General features: G+C 45.8%; 1 protein-coding gene across 2 annotated transcripts in view; it reads right to left on the bottom strand.

The window, feature by feature from the left end:
- Positions 1–16,740, bottom strand: part of INPP5D (inositol polyphosphate-5-phosphatase D) — a 56,768-nt gene extending 40,028 nt beyond the window's left edge. For both annotated transcript variants that reach the window (XM_037406472.1, XM_037406471.1), the window contains exons 1-2: positions 16,469–16,740; positions 11,422–11,485 (exon numbers count right to left, since the gene is read on the bottom strand). In XM_037406472.1, coding sequence (XP_037262369.1) covers positions 11,422–11,485; positions 16,469–16,602 — 198 coding nt within the window. In that variant the 5' untranslated portion in view covers positions 16,603–16,740. The remainder of the gene's footprint in view (positions 1–11,421; positions 11,486–16,468) is intronic.
- Positions 16,741–17,869: the final 1,129 nt, after the last annotated feature.

Here is a 17,869-nt window from a genome sequence, read left to right as displayed (position 1 = left end):
CCAGCCCATAAGGAGCTTTACTATACTTTGCCCATGGGGGTTGGTGAAGCCAGCTGTGCTGCGCGCTATCTCTTAAAATACCGGGAAAAGGAGAGCTTTAGAGCCCTGGGATGGAACAGAAGGGAACCAACTTGGCCTTTCAGGGGAGACCCAAGATGAAAAAAAAACGCTGTCAGAAGTTATGAATTGATGACAAATGAAGTCAGACAGTGGGGCAAAGACCTGGAAACATCTGAAAGCTGCACTGCAATTTCATTCTCTCAGAGAGACTCTGAAATGACTGAATCTGAGCTGTCTTTGCTAAAGTCTGTCTCCCTAAACCATTTTGTCATTTGAAATCAAGTCCTGCATGCTTCGCATTTATGCAAAAATCTGAACACTAAAAGATTCTAAATTTCTTTTAAAATTTCATGAAATAGCTTCAACCACCAAAAGGTAAATCTGAAAAGTATTGGTGAAGCAGACCTCATTTACCTAAAACAACTACAACCAAGACAATACTTTAAATCAAACATGTTATTTAAAGATGACTGTATCTTTGTATATTGCATTTGCAATAAGCTGCATTGCATGTAGGGTCTGTTGGTCTCTCTCATCCCTAGAGGCTGCAGAGCAGATAGAGTGAACAAGATCTAACTGGAGCCTAAGTATTGCTTGTGACCTGCCAGATGAGCTACATCTCTGCTTGGGGGATGCAGTCTGCAAAGACGAATCTCATCAGCAAATCAAGATACATCTCTAAAAAAGAAAGGGCATCACCCTGTCAGCAACAAGTGCAGACACAATTTTGTACAGACGGCGATATCTGCCATAAGATGCATTGTAAACAAATGCAATAGCAGTGTTTTTCAGAACTCATTCCTATCTTAAATGATCAGGACAAAAAGCCTCATCGAGCACCAACAATACATTAGCTGCCCTTTCTTTGAGAAAACAGCTCAAGTCTTGCCTGAAAATAAGTACTTTTCTCTGTGACCCATCCTACCACAGCAGCACAGAAGCAGTAAAACACAGTGCTTTGTTACCACACAGCTGAAAGGGAAATAATCTGTTGTCTCCCTCAATACTTTAAATTCAGTTATGAAGCTTCATCAGAAGTCTTTGGAAATATAAAATATAAAAAGGATAAGACAATCCTTTAAGTTTAAACACTATGTGACTGATAATATTAAAGCTAACATCTATCAAATGACTGAAATAATGAGAATATTTTCTTGTAGGTAGTGTTGGTTGTGTAAGTTTTCAATTATTTTTCCTCATCTGCCAAAAAAGGTTTAGGATTTCTGGAAAATTTTCATCTTGCTAGTGATGGAGATATTGAGGTGTGTGTCCCCAAGGCGCTCATCTCAATTAGGATTATAAATTCGGCCTCTTGAGCACAGACTGTAGCTACTTTGAAAAGTTTTTTTTTTTAAAAGCTCATTTAAAAAACCCAAAACCACCACCTTCTTCTAGTTCTCAGTCCATGAGCAGAGGTTACTACCCCTTCCTTTAAAACATACCCACAGAAACGGTTGATTTGGGATGGAAATGTCTGCAGGGCGGTGAGGGGACAGCAAGAACTCCCTTAAGGATATTCGCTGCTGGAGAAATTTTCTGTGCCATTGGAGGCTGAGGCTCCCACCGCCTCCCAGCCACTCGTTCCCATCCCCCAGCCAAAGCCTCTGCCCCGCTTTTGTGCCAAGAGCAAATGCGATTGATTTTACACTTGAGCTCTTCTAGCGGGAACTGAAAGATCCAGCCGGGTAGGAAAGAGCTGCTGGGTATGTGGTTGTGGGTGGTCAAAGCCTATTGAAAGGATGATAAGATGAAACAATTATTCTTCTAAAACAGTAATTGTTAAACTGGTTACTGTTTAACAGCCCTACTCTTATCTTCTGAATCTTAAAAGTATTTTGCACAGCTAAAAGTTGTTTTTGTGCATTCAGTGAAGATTACCTATTTGTAATTTTCAATTAAGTATGGCGAAGGCTTTATGACATGACACATTTACTGGAGGGCAAACTATAAGAGAAATTGATGACATTCTTCAGCATTTCACTCTTTGGCATGAAATTTTATCTGAAAGCATATCCAGATAAAAGGAAAAGAGATTTCACTTCATGGCACGCATTAGCTTTCAAATACCTGATTTCATTTTTTGAAGCTTGAAAAACAAAATAATATCATTTTAACCTGATTTAAGCCATCTCCTCTGAACTTTTTTTTAATATTTTCAGGAAACTGGAAACATTCTGGAAGGGTTCAAACAAGACAAAAGCTGGATATGGTTTGTTTGTATGAAGAATTTTGTATACTGAGAGATTCAGTAGCAGGAATGTGCATGTTTCAGGAAATACCCAGTTCTTTTATTAAATGCTGCTTCTTTCAGTTTCTCAAAACCTGTGAAATGCATTATGTTATTATGTTCATTCCTACCTCAGATGCAACAGCGGAAAAAAACCATTTTTCTGGTATAAATAGATTTGGACAGTTTGCAGAAATATGAAATCACAGATATTGCTAAGCCCTGACTGCAAATTATTTTCAGTCCTACCTGTAAAGACTGTAAAGCGTTTTATGAACTGATTTAATTCAACATTAAATTACATTGAAAAATACTCAAATTGGAATATCTACCAGTTCTATTTTCAGGAGAGGAAAAAAAAAAAAAAGCTTAATGTACTTTAGGCATACTAGAAACGTGTTTCCCTAACCATGTTTCAAGACATTGCTCCCAAGTATTATCTGATTGTCCACTTATCCCATGGTTCTATCCAAGGAAAGTGATTACCCTGATCACACCTCAGCCACATCAGTGCCAACGGAGCACCACAAGCACAGCAAGTTTTCTGTGGTAGTAACTAACCTGGGTGAAATCAATTCCATTCTTGGCAGTAATGTTTCTTGAAATTTACTGTTGTGCATAAAATCCCACTCTCCCGCGGAGGCTCTGCAGCTCTGCACACCGAGGAGCTCTTGACTCTTCAGCAGGGTCCCCGGCTCCCAAGCTTTGCCGACACTGCTCAGTTTCACGTTAAGACTGGGCTGCACCTCCTGGCTCTTCCCCTTCCCCTGGGTGACCCCCTCTCTTCTCCCTCCTGAAACACCCCCTCCAAGCCCCCTGTGCCCCTCTGGTTTTCACTGCTGTCCCTTCCCCTCCCCTGCAGCAATGCAGGCGCTGGCTGTCCCCCGGCAACTCCTTGGGACACCAGCACTCACTGTTTGGTGCTGGCACAGCTCTCACACCAACCCATGCACACGCACCCCTGCCCACCCGCCCTATGCCGGCCTGGAGGTGGTGGCTGTCCAGCCGGCGTGTCCCAGCCCACCAAGCACCCTCCCTGGTGGCATGCTTGGTCTCCTCCTGCCTTTCAACGCTCAGGGAGGCCAACAGCGCTCGATGCCTCTTGGGTGCAAGCAGACCGTGGATGTCTTACAGTCTCCATGCAGCCTGCAGGTGATATTTTGGGCTGCCCTCTCCTCACTGGAGACAGTGAAGCTTTGACATCAACCTGAGCAAGTACAAAATCCTTACACAGGTGTCTGACAGAAGCTGTAAGTGGATGCATTGTTGTGAATCGGCGAGTGTAACACAAAAGATTTTGTTTTGCATTATCTCCCACTGAAACCAGCCCAAGTGCAACTTCCTAGTAGAAAGGTTTTGATCAGATATAGATAGATCAGCAAAATCCCAAGTGAATCACAAAAGCCTTACTGCAGAAAAATCTTTTTTTGGCCACACGTGTCAGCAGAGTAGCACAGCAAATTGGGATTACAGTGCAGCATAAAAGAGTATGACAACAACTTTGCATCTCTCTGCAAAGGGCTCACAAAGGACTTGGTACTGCACGTGCCACAGCCAGACACTGTCTCTGACGCTGGTGACAACAGCAGCGAAACCAGGAACGCAGGAACTGACCTAAACTCACGCTCTTATCAGATCATGCTGGCAGGACAGGCAGCTGTAGGTCTGTGCTTTGTAGGACTCAGAAGCCAGAACAAGCTCTGCCAAGTGGCTGACAGGAACAGGCAGCCCTCTCACTGTATATCTTGCCTGCCCCAGGACAGAGGATTTTGGTCATTCTGGCATAGTTAGCCAACCCAGAATGCAGAAATCCAACCCAGAATGCAATACAGAAAGAATACAAATCTAGATGTTGCCCCCAAAATGTGTTTCCAGAAGTGTGCGGGAGAGGGTTTCAGCAGGAAACCCTACACACAGTATTTATCAGCTCTCCTACCGGCAGCCAGTGCTGCAAGTACACTGGTAACCTGCAGCTTCAGTGTCAGTTGATACAGTGAGTCACAGCTTCTGGCCTGCTTTCTAACTGCTCACATAGCACCATTTGTTTCCTGTTGTACTCAGCCTCTGATCAGACTAGAAAAAATTACCAGAAAAAAAAAAAAAAAGCTAGAAGATCACTCAATGTTAAACAGTGCTGCCAGGGCACCTATAATTTTCACTTAAGTCAGCAAAACCTGCAAGTAAATAGGGTCAGGCCCTTCCTTTGCAACAAGTAGTAAGTATAAATATAAGTAATTTTTAAAAAGCCCTTGCAGCAACCATGAATTGCAGCATGAATGCAAGCAGTGCTCACGCTCACAGAAACGATGCTCTGGCACTAGAACTGCAAGATGAATGTCTCCCACATTTACCCACCAGGAAGATAGGAAGATGCACGCGCACTGCAGCTTTCTGTCAAGGAGCCGGGCAGCTAGGACAGTCCGGGAAGGCGAAGCGGAAAGAAAAGACAGGCAGTAACTTTAAAAATACTAATGTTTTCCATACTGTAATACAGCCTCTTCCTCAGCGAGAGAAGAAGGTGGCTTTTCATGATTCCTTCTCACAACAAGGTAATCTGCTAATATTGCCAAACTCTGGAGCTGGTCAAACAGTTTTGCTCAAAGCAAAAAAAAAAAAAAAAAAAATTATAAAAAAAAGTGAAGGGGGTTGGAAAATAGTTAAGGCTGTACTATGCAAGGCATAGTCTTCATTCAACCCCCCTCTCCCCTATTAATTTAAAGAAGCAAAACAAAAAAAAGGGTGAAAAGTTCAAAATTGCTTATCTGGACTTTTTCAAAAGGATGATAGAGTTTTTCCATCTGAAATAACATTTTTCTTCAACATCCTGGCAACACTGTGATAACTTCTGGAAAACTCAAAATCAAAATGAAACATTTCACCTGAATGCATTTTTTAAAAATTTTCCAATTTGCTTGACAATATAAAATGGTTCCTGCTCCTGTACAAGCCAAGCTCTATTTCTGCCGTCTCCTGTGGGGCAGCCAAAAGATAGAAGCACCATCCGTGGCACTGTCATACAAGCACCATCCGTGGCACTGTCAGTGGCTGAAGCCTCAACCTTTGGCAGCCAGCAGCGTTCCAAGGCAGGTATGCAACTTGAAGCAAGAGCTCAGTTAGCAGCATGAATGGGAGAACAGACTTGAGGGTGATACAAGAAAAAAAAACAGGCTGGCAAGGAGAAGGAAAGAGCACCCTTGGCAGGAGGAGGTCGTCAGGCGAGGTGTGAGCCCTGAGGTGCTGGACAAACGTGTCTGGTTCAAGTTCTGGGTCGCAGAATGGGAATGTTACATGACTGAGCTAAAGCATTAGGTCATGCCCCCGGGAAAGCTGCACCTTCCTTGCACTCGGAGGCCGGACTGTGCTGCACAATATCGGCAGATACAGCACATGATTATAAAACCTGTCTATGGCACTGAGCTACCAAAAGCCTGCTCTGCAGGTGCTTGTTTCTTAAGGAGACTCCACCTTCAGCAACAAGCTAAAGCTACCCCTGTAACTACTAGGTTGACTTTCTCAGTGGCTTTTACCAAGGGCATCTTTGGTGACAGCCCCATTTGTGCAATGTTGGCATCGGTCCATCAGGGTATCTCCTTCTCAGCCTTTGCACAGAGTGGCATGAGGTAAGTGCTCGATCCTGCAAATGGCCTACAAAGCATTATCTGACAGAATACATGCATAAAACTAAGACAAAATCTAGGTGCCGCTGAGAACGAACTGATGGCTCTGCCGACAGCCATCAGATAACACAAGCTGTGATCTCCTAACCAGAAATCTAGAGATCAAACTCCATAGGGTTTTAGCAATGGTACCACACTACCCTGTGCTCACTGTGACCAGCCAACATCAGTGTCTTCTTCGTTCTCAACACCCCCTGCAGAGCATCTTCACTCATGAGGCAGGTTATACTCTTGACAGTGACCTTTTAAAATTGCAGTATATAAAGGCACTACAGGTTAAAGCAGTAGGCAAAGGCAGTACCACTGTTTTTCAAACAGCAGCTTTTGACCTCAGTGCCTTCTCACGCTGAACAAGAGTCAGCTGTAATGGGAATCTCCCTACCTGACTGCAGCCTGACAAGTCTGGTAGTTTAAGGGGGTTCTCTGGGCTCTTTAGGCAACAGAGACAGGACCTGCCAGGGACAGTTTAGCCCACCCAGATCAGAAACCTGTTCCTTCCCTGCTGACTACAGAGATACAACTGAGCTTTGACTATGTGACAGCTTTGACTGCACATCTAAAATGAGGGGGAATGAATACTGCTGTATCATACACAGCTTCTGATCCTGGTAAGGTCATCAAGGGACAGCTATTTAAAATTATTTTGGGTAACCCAATCCTCAGACTGGGACAGAGTTCCCCAAGAGCAATTCCCCTCATTGAAGAGATGCTAAGATCACAAGGAATTCAGATTGTGCAGTGATGAGGGTCATATTGACACCTCAGGTAGCTGAATAAATGAGATGCGTTAACTGACAGCATAGGAAAGCTTTATCTTCTGTGCATCTGGATGGCAAGAACCGACCATAGATGCCTGGCTTAGAAAGACAGTTTTAGTGTCTTTAGTGTGTCTCTAGTGTTTAGTTTGGTCTTGCAATTCCCAGGCTCCTTTGCTGCTCCACCCCTCTTTGCACAAACATGATTATACTCAGCTAGTCCCCAAACTTTCAACAACTCCACATTAATTATGCCTCCCCATTTGAGCAAGGGAAAAATCATACTTGTTTTTACAGAGAAGAAAGTTAAGCACCCCAGCTGCGACTTGCCCAGCAGGCTGGCAGGAGCTAAGCTAACTCAGGAGCACTTGATTTCCAGCCTCGTGCCCCTGCTCCTGGGTCTCTGTGTAACTTTTCTGCTCTGTTCTGGCCTCAGCCTCCCAGTTCTCACTGTTTTACTACAGTGAGAGTCTGCAGGCTAACAGAGGTGTCTTGATGACTAATTGTTCTCTGCCTAAGGGCAGAGATCTCTAGTTGCTCTTACAGATCCTGTGTTTCAAGTGGGTTTTATTACTCCTTCCCCCCTTGCCTATAAATTTGTTTTCGTCAGCAGGATGCAAGTTTGGTTCATCCAACCCATGGATTTCTTTGCCTACATTTCGAAGATTTAAGTTATGGAAGGAGAAAATTCAGCAGTCCCAGAGAAGGGAAAAAAAATTCTATTTGTATTTAATGAAAAAAAATCTAAAACTGTAACCATTACGGCCTGCTATGTTTTGGGGGGATACTAGTTTGATTCCAGATCTGGCAGGCAAGAGGGCTTCCTGACTATGCTAACTGCTTGTACAGCTGCTGCAGATTCAGAAACCCAATAGCAGATCACGTAGGATGCCACAAAATGCTGGAAGGACATACGCAAATATTTTTTACTTCAGCCTGAATGCAAAAATATACACCTCTCATTTTGCCACCTGTACTTGAACAGTTAATTTAACCATGCAAAAAATGACACTGAGTATCATTCCGCTAGTGTGGGATCAGGCTCTAATTAAAAAAAAAAAAAAAAAAGAAAAATTAAATCTACTTTCCAAGACTCAAAAAAATGTGAAGCAACTTGCAGCTTTAAAGGTGAAAAAAATCCAGAGAATGGCAGAGGGAGAGCTGTCATGTCACAAGTGCTGTGTATATAGCTGTGATATTACACATCTTCAAACCTGCTGTCATCATGAAAAATGCCTGACAGACAACAGCCCAGATCTGGGCAGGAAGACAACTTCGTTAGCTTCAGGAAGGTGCACTGTACAGGCGAAAAAGGTCACATTCCACTATCAGGGCCTGTATTTGTAACTAATGCAGGCTAATCTCAGGATTTGGCATTTAATATTTCCTTTGTCTGTCTTGTCTCTTTTTTTTTTTTTAAACCCAGAAATGAGAAGCATTTACTGATTGCTGTATTAATTTAACACCTGTTCTAATTTCACAGGATTAGTACACTCTCTCCTTTATAATGGGATTTAAAAAAACATGAAAATTCCTTCCTATTCAACAGCTTTTACATCTTTGCACAGGAGAACTAGGCTTTTAAAAATCTGATCTTTTAATACACATGAAGCAGGTTTTGTTTTATCCAAAAGTCAACAGACAAGCAATCAAAAAAAGCTGGCCCAGCTGGAACAACGTACAAGAGCGGGAGCCAACAACATGAGACTGATTTGCTCTGAGCCTCAATTACAACTCTCACTGCGCCTCTCCTGCCAGAAGCAGCCAGCCCCCTTCTTCTGCCTCTCCCACAGAACTAGAATAAAGCAGCACAAAACAGGAGGTGTGTTGTGTCTTCAAAACATGAGTTAACAACACACTTTATTTAGCTCACTCCTGATATTCAACCTACGGCTCCTGGCAACCCGGCGTACAAAGGTATTCCACCACAGTCCCTCTGCATCCCACCACACATAAACAAGAGAAATCCCTCATAGTCACAACACAGAACCCAAGAGAACCTGACGAATCAGTTCAGGTGTACCTCCAAGTAGATCATATTTCCTTAACAGATCTAGCAGATTCCGAAAGTTTTCATTCAGAAAAATCCCATGGAGTCCTAATAACACTGGATCCAGCAGTGTTCTAATAATCCCTCCTCAGAGAAGATGAGGACATTTATTTGTAAATAACAACCTGCAGAATTCTCTACAGAGAACTAGAAGGTGAGGTGAAGGTGTATGTGGTGGGGAAAGCCTGAGCTGGCGGACATCAGCCAGACCTTCTGCTTGTTCATAAACCTTGACCCATCATTACAGCAAAGTAATGATTTCTTATGGCTGCGGTGCTCTGGTTTGTGGACAAATGGAATAGTTTTACACGGAAACGGGCCCTTTGTCACGGCAGAAACAATTACAGACCCAGTACAATCTCAGATTGGTAACTCGCATCTTCCTGGGCTGTAACGCACAGAACCACAGGCCAAGGCTGCGCTGTACCTCAGCGGGGGGGGCTGGGGGCTGCCTGCAGCCCAGCGCTCCCGGGAGAGCCGCCTGCACACAGGCACATGGCTCTCCACTCACATTTTGAAACCTCTTGTAACTTGGGGCTTCTGTGCCCCTCTAGCACACGCCACAGGCCAGGCTGCACGTTCAGCATCGCTCACACAACATGCCGGCAGGGCAGCTGAGCTACCAGGAGGGCCAGGGCTCACCCAGGGTGCTGAGGCCCATCCAGGGCACGTAAGGGCAAAACGTGGGGTGTGGAGCTGTGTTTGCAGGGAACGTCTGGCATTCCTTTCTTCCTCTCCCTCAGGGGAAAAGCCAGCATACAATCATTTCTTTGCTCGTTTTCCAAAAAAGACAAGGCAGCTGCCAAACTCATACCCCAAACCTATTCAGAGTTAGGGTTCTAAAAGTTCCCTTTGTCATCACAGCACCAGTGAGAAGAGCAAGGACATCATTAGCAGCACCAGGCTCTGCCACAGAGCTGCTGGGGGACTTGGACAGTTGCACCCATGGCCTGGGCCCCGGGTCTCCCCAGCACCCCCCGCCTGGTGTGCTTCACTTGTGAGCTATCTGGCACAGCGACATCCCGATCCCTGCCGCTACTCTAGGTACTGTAAATATTGATAAACACTGTGTCACCTTCTGGACACCTATATTATGTCACGACACATCGGCACATCATGCCAAAAGACATTATTTAGGACAATAAGGCTGGACTAAATCAGGTGGTGGGGAAAATATCGAGTGTTGCTACGAACAGCCTGCAGCATACTGTGTTGAGCCCGATCGGAATGACAGGTTATTCATTGCAGCTGAGTGCTGGTCCACTCTAGCAGCCTGCAGAGCCTGCACAGTTTCTTCTGCACGGTGTGGCTGGGTGCTCTGGGAAGATGGATTAAGTTTGGCGACATGTCATAGTAACACTTGCAGACCCAGGTCAAGCCTGGCATAGCTACCTGCTGTCAGTTCCTCCTCAGGAACAGAAGTGCCGTGGCAAGTGAGGCAGAGGTATCAATGGCTCTGGGAAACCAGCTGTAGCCGGCAAGGCCACGCTGACGCTGGTGGCTGGCCCTGGGCACACAGTCCTCTGGAGCACAGCACTGAGAGCCTGGTATTGGCCTTGGTGGCAATACAGCTGTGTTTGGGCAAGGCTGCACCTGAGCAGAGCGCCCTGAACAGCCTGAGCCACCCAAAAGTGGTTCTTAAGGGACACAGGCTGGGTGTGTGCACCCAGGACACACAATCCACAGGTCTTTATCGACAGCCCACAGATGAAAGCAAGCTGCCAGCACTCAACCGTTCTCACTAACCCGATTACTCTAGTTTCAGATATGCTGCCTTTTTGGTGCAGATTTCAAAGAAAAACTGATGCCCCTGAAGCACATCAGGAAATATATAAGTAATATGGTGCATGTGAGCCATGTAAGCTGCACACGGAATTGGTAGAAATCTGTATTTCTAGTGCGGGAAGCTAACTGTCATCTAAAATGGGAAGCAACAAATGTAGACCCGCTCTGAACAGCAGGGCAGACTGGGGCACATGAGTAGCATGGGCATTTCCATTCCATTTTACAGGGAATGCCCATGCAGCACTGGCTGTGCTAGGAGGATGGATAGGCTACACCCCCTGCTGCCTCCTAGGAAACTTATACCCACATCTTGGGGCTGAAGAGACCCTGCCTCCTTCCCCACACCAAGTTTCATGATCTAAATTCAGAAAACAAGGGCTGAGAGGTGCTACAGGAAGGGGAAGTGGCTTATTCAGGATCCAAAAGCAGAATAGGAATAAACAGAAGGTCTGAAACTCCTGCCCTCAATCTTGGTACTTTCTGGATCCTGAGACCACAACTCAATTTACATTCTCTGAGTGTAGGTAAATTGTGCTGCAATTCTGAATTGAAAAAATACAGAGTGCATTGATAAGAAGCTGGCTTCAGAGGAGAAGGTATTCCATGGGCTGAAGTTCTCAGTTACATGAAACATAGCAGTGCCACTGAATTGAACACATACATTAAAGAGTGTGCCAATGGCCATAGCAGCGGACCAGAGACTAAAATCTCCACAGCAGTGGACTGAAGACTAGCACTTTGCTGGCCAAGGCATTAGTTTAACTCCTTATATTCTTTTTATCTTGGTGTTAGAACTACTTTGAAAAAAAGCAGTGAGTGGTCTTAGGTGCATCTTTGTGGGGCCAAATGGTATACAACATGGCTTACCTGGACAATTAGCTTATTTTCTTTATCAGGCAGAATTCGGTAGGTATAAACGCAATTCCGGAACCTGGAACAGATCAGAGGAGATATGACTAGGTCATGTCCAGAAGGGAATCACACCCATGGCACCCCTCCCCCATGAGGACACGTGGATGGCTTCATGCACAAGGGTTTTAAACATTTCTTTTTATTTCTTTCCCTGGAACCTGTGAACTAACACAAACCTGCCGTGTTCCTGGTCACTGAGACATGTCTGCAGATGTCACTGCAGAAAGTGATATCAGCATCAGCTTCAGAGTGAGTTATTCAACTCTTCTGGCCGGAAAGAAAGAAAACACCAAATGGCTCTAACTGTCGGTAGAGTGGGTGTCTCAGGAAGGAATGAAAAAGCAGAAATCCAAAAGACACAGGGCCAAAATCAGCAATGAATGAGTAAATTGAAGGGCTAATGTGTGCATTGACTTGCATTGGAAAAAAAACAAATAATAGATTTCAGCTAAATCACAGTCAGACAGCTGATTGATACGCAGTTTTATGCACAAACCCTAAAGAGCAGCTTAAATGAAAACCCATATCTCTATCCTGGTGCAGATGCACACCATAGGTGTGCATCTGCAGATCAGCCATAACGAACATTTTGTCCCAGCTAAGTTCAATTAGATTCTTATTTAAAGGGGAGGGGGAGAGGGGGGATGGAAGAGTCTTTTGCCCAGTGGAGGGCCACATTAATGCACAAGAGCCCAAGGGAAGCCTGAGCACTGCTGTAATGTGGTAAGTATGACCTTGCTCAACAGCTGCTGAGCTTTGTGGAGCTTGCCCAAGAAGTGTTGACTAAAAATAATATATGTATAGGTTTGGGTTTTTTTACCTTTCTCCCATGTGAACAACAGATTGATCAAGTCTTTTAAGTCACCTGCAAAGCACTCTGTTAAATCATACAATATGGCTTTAAGCCAGCAAACGATGCTGGTTTCAACCCCTTTCTCTCAAAGGAAAAAACAGAATCCACTCCCAGAGCTTCCTTGGCTGTAACAGAAACACCACATCACCTGTGGAATCACCATGAATGCAGGCTGTCAGCCCCCTAGCTGGGGAGATCAGGCACATCAATAAAATATTCATCTCTTACAATTAAGTTGTGAGTCTATTCATCATATACCTTTCAGAATCACTCCATGCAGGAGAGAGAGAGAGAGATCACCAGGATTAGGCAGTGTTATACAAGGAGTCACAAAGAGCAAATGGAAATGAAATCACTCAGAAATCATAGCTGATTTTTTCCAGGGTGTTTGGAGGATTTTGCCATGTATTCACATGAACCTGTATCTTTTGATGGCATTAATGCAAATGACACAGAAGCATTAGAACTGCTCCCAGGGCTCATTACCAGTTCACTAAGCAAAGTTAGACCATTTCACAGGCATCTATTCATTTGCACATCTGAGGATCTAGTACAGAGCTGGAAGTCACAGACATGATCCCCAACTGCTCTAGATTGCCTCAACACTGCTAATTTCACCAACCCCAGGACAATCAATGCCAAATGAGGATACGCCCCAAGGAAGGGTATGGGTTTTGGTTTTATCTGTCAATGCAGTTCTCTTACACCATTTCCTCCTGCTGATATGCAAACAGCGCTAAGCAGAACTGTTCATGCAGCTGATCAGAGAAAATTCGTGTGGAGATTATGAAACTGATAAACAAACCAGCTCAATGGCTCTTGTGTCACAAGAGGACCCTCCTTGTTACCTTCAGAGAAAGTGCCCCACCACACAGCCCTTTTGAGGCTGCTGCCATAATACTTGTGAAGAGGTTTAAGCTGAGGGCAAGTAAGATCAGTGGAAGAACAAAGAAATAAGGGCTGTTGGGTGAGACAGGAGCAGGGAGGAGCACTTCCTAGGCTCAAAAGAAGGAATCCTCTTTAGCAGCCCCCTAATTTAGTGCACGTGGATGGAGATTACTGGAACTCTTACTCCATTTCTACCCTTAGGCTTTCTTTCCTCAGCATCCTGACTATCAAGTTATGTGGTCCCAATTACTGTCACATTCCAGATCCTCCCTACAAACTGGGGTGAGTTCAGAATTGCTCAACCACTATTCAGGCTATGTGGAGGGTAAATACAGCATCAGCCTCAGCTTCAAAATGTCTCCAAGTACTTTGTCATGTCTCTGTCTCCTCAACCAACCAGAGGAGGAAAGGGGACAAGGCTTTCTTTTCTCTTTTCTCTCCTGCTGGGTATGCTTTTATGCACAGGTGATGGTGTGCATATTGGGAGTGCCTGGAAATCCTGAACAGGACTGCGATGCCAGGCACGGTGCTAAATGGGGGGGTTGGAAGCAGCATCTCACCGGCAGTGTCCTCTGAGAGGGATCCCTAAAGCTGCAGCTAGCCTTTGGGGGTCATCTCTAGATGTGTTGTTAATTCTGCAGCCATTCACACACAAACCAGCAACAGAAGATCCCCTGGAGGAATGATACCAGTTCTTCTTGCGCAGCATGCTGTGAATGCTAAGCAGGCTCATTTTGATTTCAGGATCCAGGCTTTCCCCTCCAGGTAAGTTAAAGAGCCCACTTCTTGTCAATAAACTGCCAGATCAAATGCTCCAGGCACAGAGAAAGGAGGAGGAAAATGGCTTTGCTTCTTGCCTTTTATGGGCCAGCGTGACCAGCGGAGCAGAGGACAGCTGTGCAGGGGAGGAGCGCTCCCTCCGCCTTTGCTGAGCTGCTCAGTTAAATGCTGCTGCTCTAAGTTTCAGAAAAGGAAGCACTCTTAAAAGGCCCTGCAAATACACCTCCCTTACTTGTCTCTATTTATACAAACCCTATTTTCCTGGAGCAGCTCTTCAAGAAAATCACTATTTCATTCTATGACATAATATCTGCTTTTGCTGGATTTTGACTCATCTGCCCAATAAATATTAGAGCTTTGCAGAACATGGCCCTTCTTTTTCAGAGCAAATTTAATGGGTTTTTGTTTTCCTTATGTATACACAGTTGACACTCTCACTTTCAGCATAATTCTCTTTTTGTTAAAACCTTTTGCAGGCTTTCAATTCCCCTGTCTCATCCTTTGTCTCCAGCCTCTCTGTTTTTCAAACAAGTAACTGAAGAGCTCAAACTTCAAAACACCTTCCAGTCAAAAACACATCTGAAAGTGATACATCTCTGAGGAAGTTTTCAGCTTCAGCAAAGCTGCCCATGTTGTCAAGATGACATGCAGAAAATTCACTGCCTTTAACCCTTTCTCTTCACAAACTAACTGCAAGCCAGCATAAGCTGAAAGCTTGTTAGGTACTTTTGACAGAAGTTTGTGTGGCATTTCTCAGACTGTAAGTAATGCCAGCCCTCTGCACCACAGACCCAGCTCTCTTGGCTGACGAGGCTGGGTGCTCCCCATGTCTTTAATCAAGTCATTCGTGTTAGCCACCTCAGAATGGATTTAAGAACATAACCTTTGGCTCCCGGTTCAGAAAATCCTGGTCATTATATTGTTTCTATTTCCTGATCCCATGTCTCTCAAGTCACAAAAGGCTTTCAAAGTTGGCTGCGTAAACATTTACAATGGAAAAACTTATGCAAATGCGTGTTAGTAGACATTTTCACAGCACCTTCCCTTTCTATAATCCCCATCATCGCTCTGTAAAAATATTTTGCGTACCTACTGGTTACAAGGCAAATCAAAGGGGTCATACTAAAAACACTCAATGGAAGCAGCAGTCTATTTAGTAAAATGTTCCCTGACTTGCGACTCGGCCCCTCAGCCCACGCTATGCGATTGCCCCTCCTTCCTCACGTTGTCCTGGCTATTCATTTGCAGCCACCCTTCTTTCCCTGCTCTCTCCAGAAAAAAAACTCTGCCCCATGTTATTACAAACAGCTGAACAGGCAGGCACAGAGGCTCTCTGTGCTTCCTGAACCCCATTACCCAGCCACTGATGTCTGACGGTCCAACACCTACGCTCACAGGGCAGTCACCCCGCCCCGCGCTTCTCTGCAGTCGGATCCTCTGCAGCAGGCTGTGCTATCACCAGAAGTCTGACCTCGGAGACAAGCAGTTTGACCAGAGTTATAAACAGCAGCACCACCTCTACTACCGCAAGAAATATCCTTTCAGAAAGAGGCTGCACTGAGAAACCTGCTTGTAATTTAATGTGGGGTAAGGGTGAAGGAAGCTTTATTAATCTGCTGCACAATGGCAGCAAAGAGGATCTGACAGGTAGAACAGGGTCCCACAGAGGATCTCTTGATCTCTTCTAAGCAGAGAGCAGCTCTCTTATCTCTCTGTAACCCAAAGTCAAATACCTCAGACTTCACCTACTGACTTCAGCCTCCTCTTGCCCCTGCACTCCTGCCTCCAGGGATAACACCTGCCCCTCATAAACCCAGGGCAGGAGGCCTTGCTCTCTGGCCCCCACCCCCAACCCAGAACAGAGCGGGGGGGGGGGCAGGGGGCAAGGCTGCCAGCACTTCTCTCCTCTCCCCGTTTCCCACATGAAATATTTACCCTGTGAGCCACATCAAGGATGCAAGTAGAATCACTGATGTGCCGGCTGTATTACGCACAGCTCCAGGAACTATTTCAAGCCTTTTGCTGAATGGGACATGACATTGAACAAGCAGGTGAGTCAAACACACACTGAACCAGAGCAAGAAAAGTGCCTGGGAGGGTACTGAGCTCAGTACTTGAGATGTTAAATGTAAATACCTGACCCAAGCTGCTAACAGGCTCAAAGAGGTCAAGAGGTTATTTTCTCTCAGACCACAGCCACAATATCTTTCATTATTCTCTCCTTTTGAATCAGGGGCAAGAGTAGGGTGAGCAGTACAGCTGTAAAAGCATATGGGTTTGTTCAGCCTGGCACTGCTCCCAACCCTTCCCTACCCTGTGTCCCAGTCAGGTGAAACCAGCCATGCTCTGATGTGGGCAGGACCTTCCCGGTGGGTACAGCGGCTGTTTGCCTCTGTGCTGGAGAGGGTGCGCAGTGGGTAACTCTGCACAAGCGGGGATAAAAGTGTGCGCGTGAAACGCGAGTTCAAAAGCTGTACTTACAGCACGCAGAGTGCATATGCTGAAGCAATTGACTCACTGGCCCGCACAAGGAAGCTGCCATCCTTGCCTACTTTGGAGAGCAGGTCTTCGGCTCTGGAGCGAGTGATGTTGCCGTGGTACCAGCCCTGATCCATCGCTGGAGCTGGAGGAAACCTGAATGCCAATACAGGAGTGCCAGAGCTGCCCGTGTGTCTGTGTGTAACGATCAGGCAGCTTCAGCTCACCAGCTTCCTGTTTCAATAGTGCAGAGAGGGAAAGGAAACTCAGCCGCGGACAACTTCCTCAACTCAAACAGCTCAGAGAGTGAGCATGACATGTTCCTGCAGCCCCTGCTCTCCCTCTTCATGCTGCAGCTGAAGCAACTACCAAGCCCATGTTCCCTGCCTTTGCCTCCCTCTTCATGTCCTAATACTGTGTCAAACAGTCCCAGCTGGGCATCTTTTCTGCTCCCCCACCAACTCAGTCCCACAGGCTGTGGTGGCCTGCCGACCCATTTACAATCTCTTGCTAAACCCTTGGAGTTTCTACCTTCTCCCTGTCTGTGTGTCCTACCCATTACTGGTCTCCATGGGGAATAAATAAATCTCAGACTGATCAGAAACACACCATGCATTAGGATACTTAGCACTGACTGCCCCATTCCTGCTTTGTCTAGTCCTCACACCTAGCTAGGAGTGAGGAAGGGACTTCCAAGAACAAAGAAATAAATTACCTCTGCACGTTTCCACGCACAGAAGCAGACTTCAAGGCTGATGTGCTCTGGGAATTTGTGACCAAAGCTCCCTGTCAGCTACTGTGAGATGGATTCAGAGAGCTTTCCTACTCTAAATCCCCAAAGGTAGGATGCAGCAGAGCCATGTCTGGCAACCTGCGTCAGAGGGGAGAACTGGAGCTTTCACTTCCCTTTTCTTTGTCTGTACATCTTGCCCCTTGTCTATGCCATGTGGCACGTTCAGTGCTGCATCTCCAAGGCAGCATGAGGGGCACATTTGCAGCAAGCATGGACATCGCTACAAGGGCGCTGCAGGCATGGTAAATTTGGTTGCCTATCCTGTACCTCTCTGTCTTTGAAGGCGGCACTTTTGCACATCCATGTTTGAGCTATACCTAAGAGCAGCAGCTGAGCTGGGACTCTGCCTGGGACTCAGAGGACAGAGAGGGGAGTTCCCCGGAAAGGCGCAGACACTCTATGCAACCCTCACCTCCCAGAGCCAGGAGAAGTGCTGGAACCATGGTACCTGGATCACATATGGAGTGCTGCCCCTGGACACAGCAAGGCAGGAGGGAGCCTGTCACTGAACTGGGAGAGATGAGAATTTGTGGACACAGAGAGCGAGAGTGAACCAGTAAAGCCCAGCATTCACCCCTGCCAGCCTTCCTGGTGCTTTCAGTTATCCAGAC

This window comes from Falco rusticolus, chromosome 13 (assembly GCF_015220075.1).
Source record: "Falco rusticolus isolate bFalRus1 chromosome 13, bFalRus1.pri, whole genome shotgun sequence".
NCBI lineage: Eukaryota > Metazoa > Chordata > Aves > Falconiformes > Falconidae > Falco > Falco rusticolus.
This window is presented reverse-complemented; position numbering and strand designations above follow the sequence as displayed.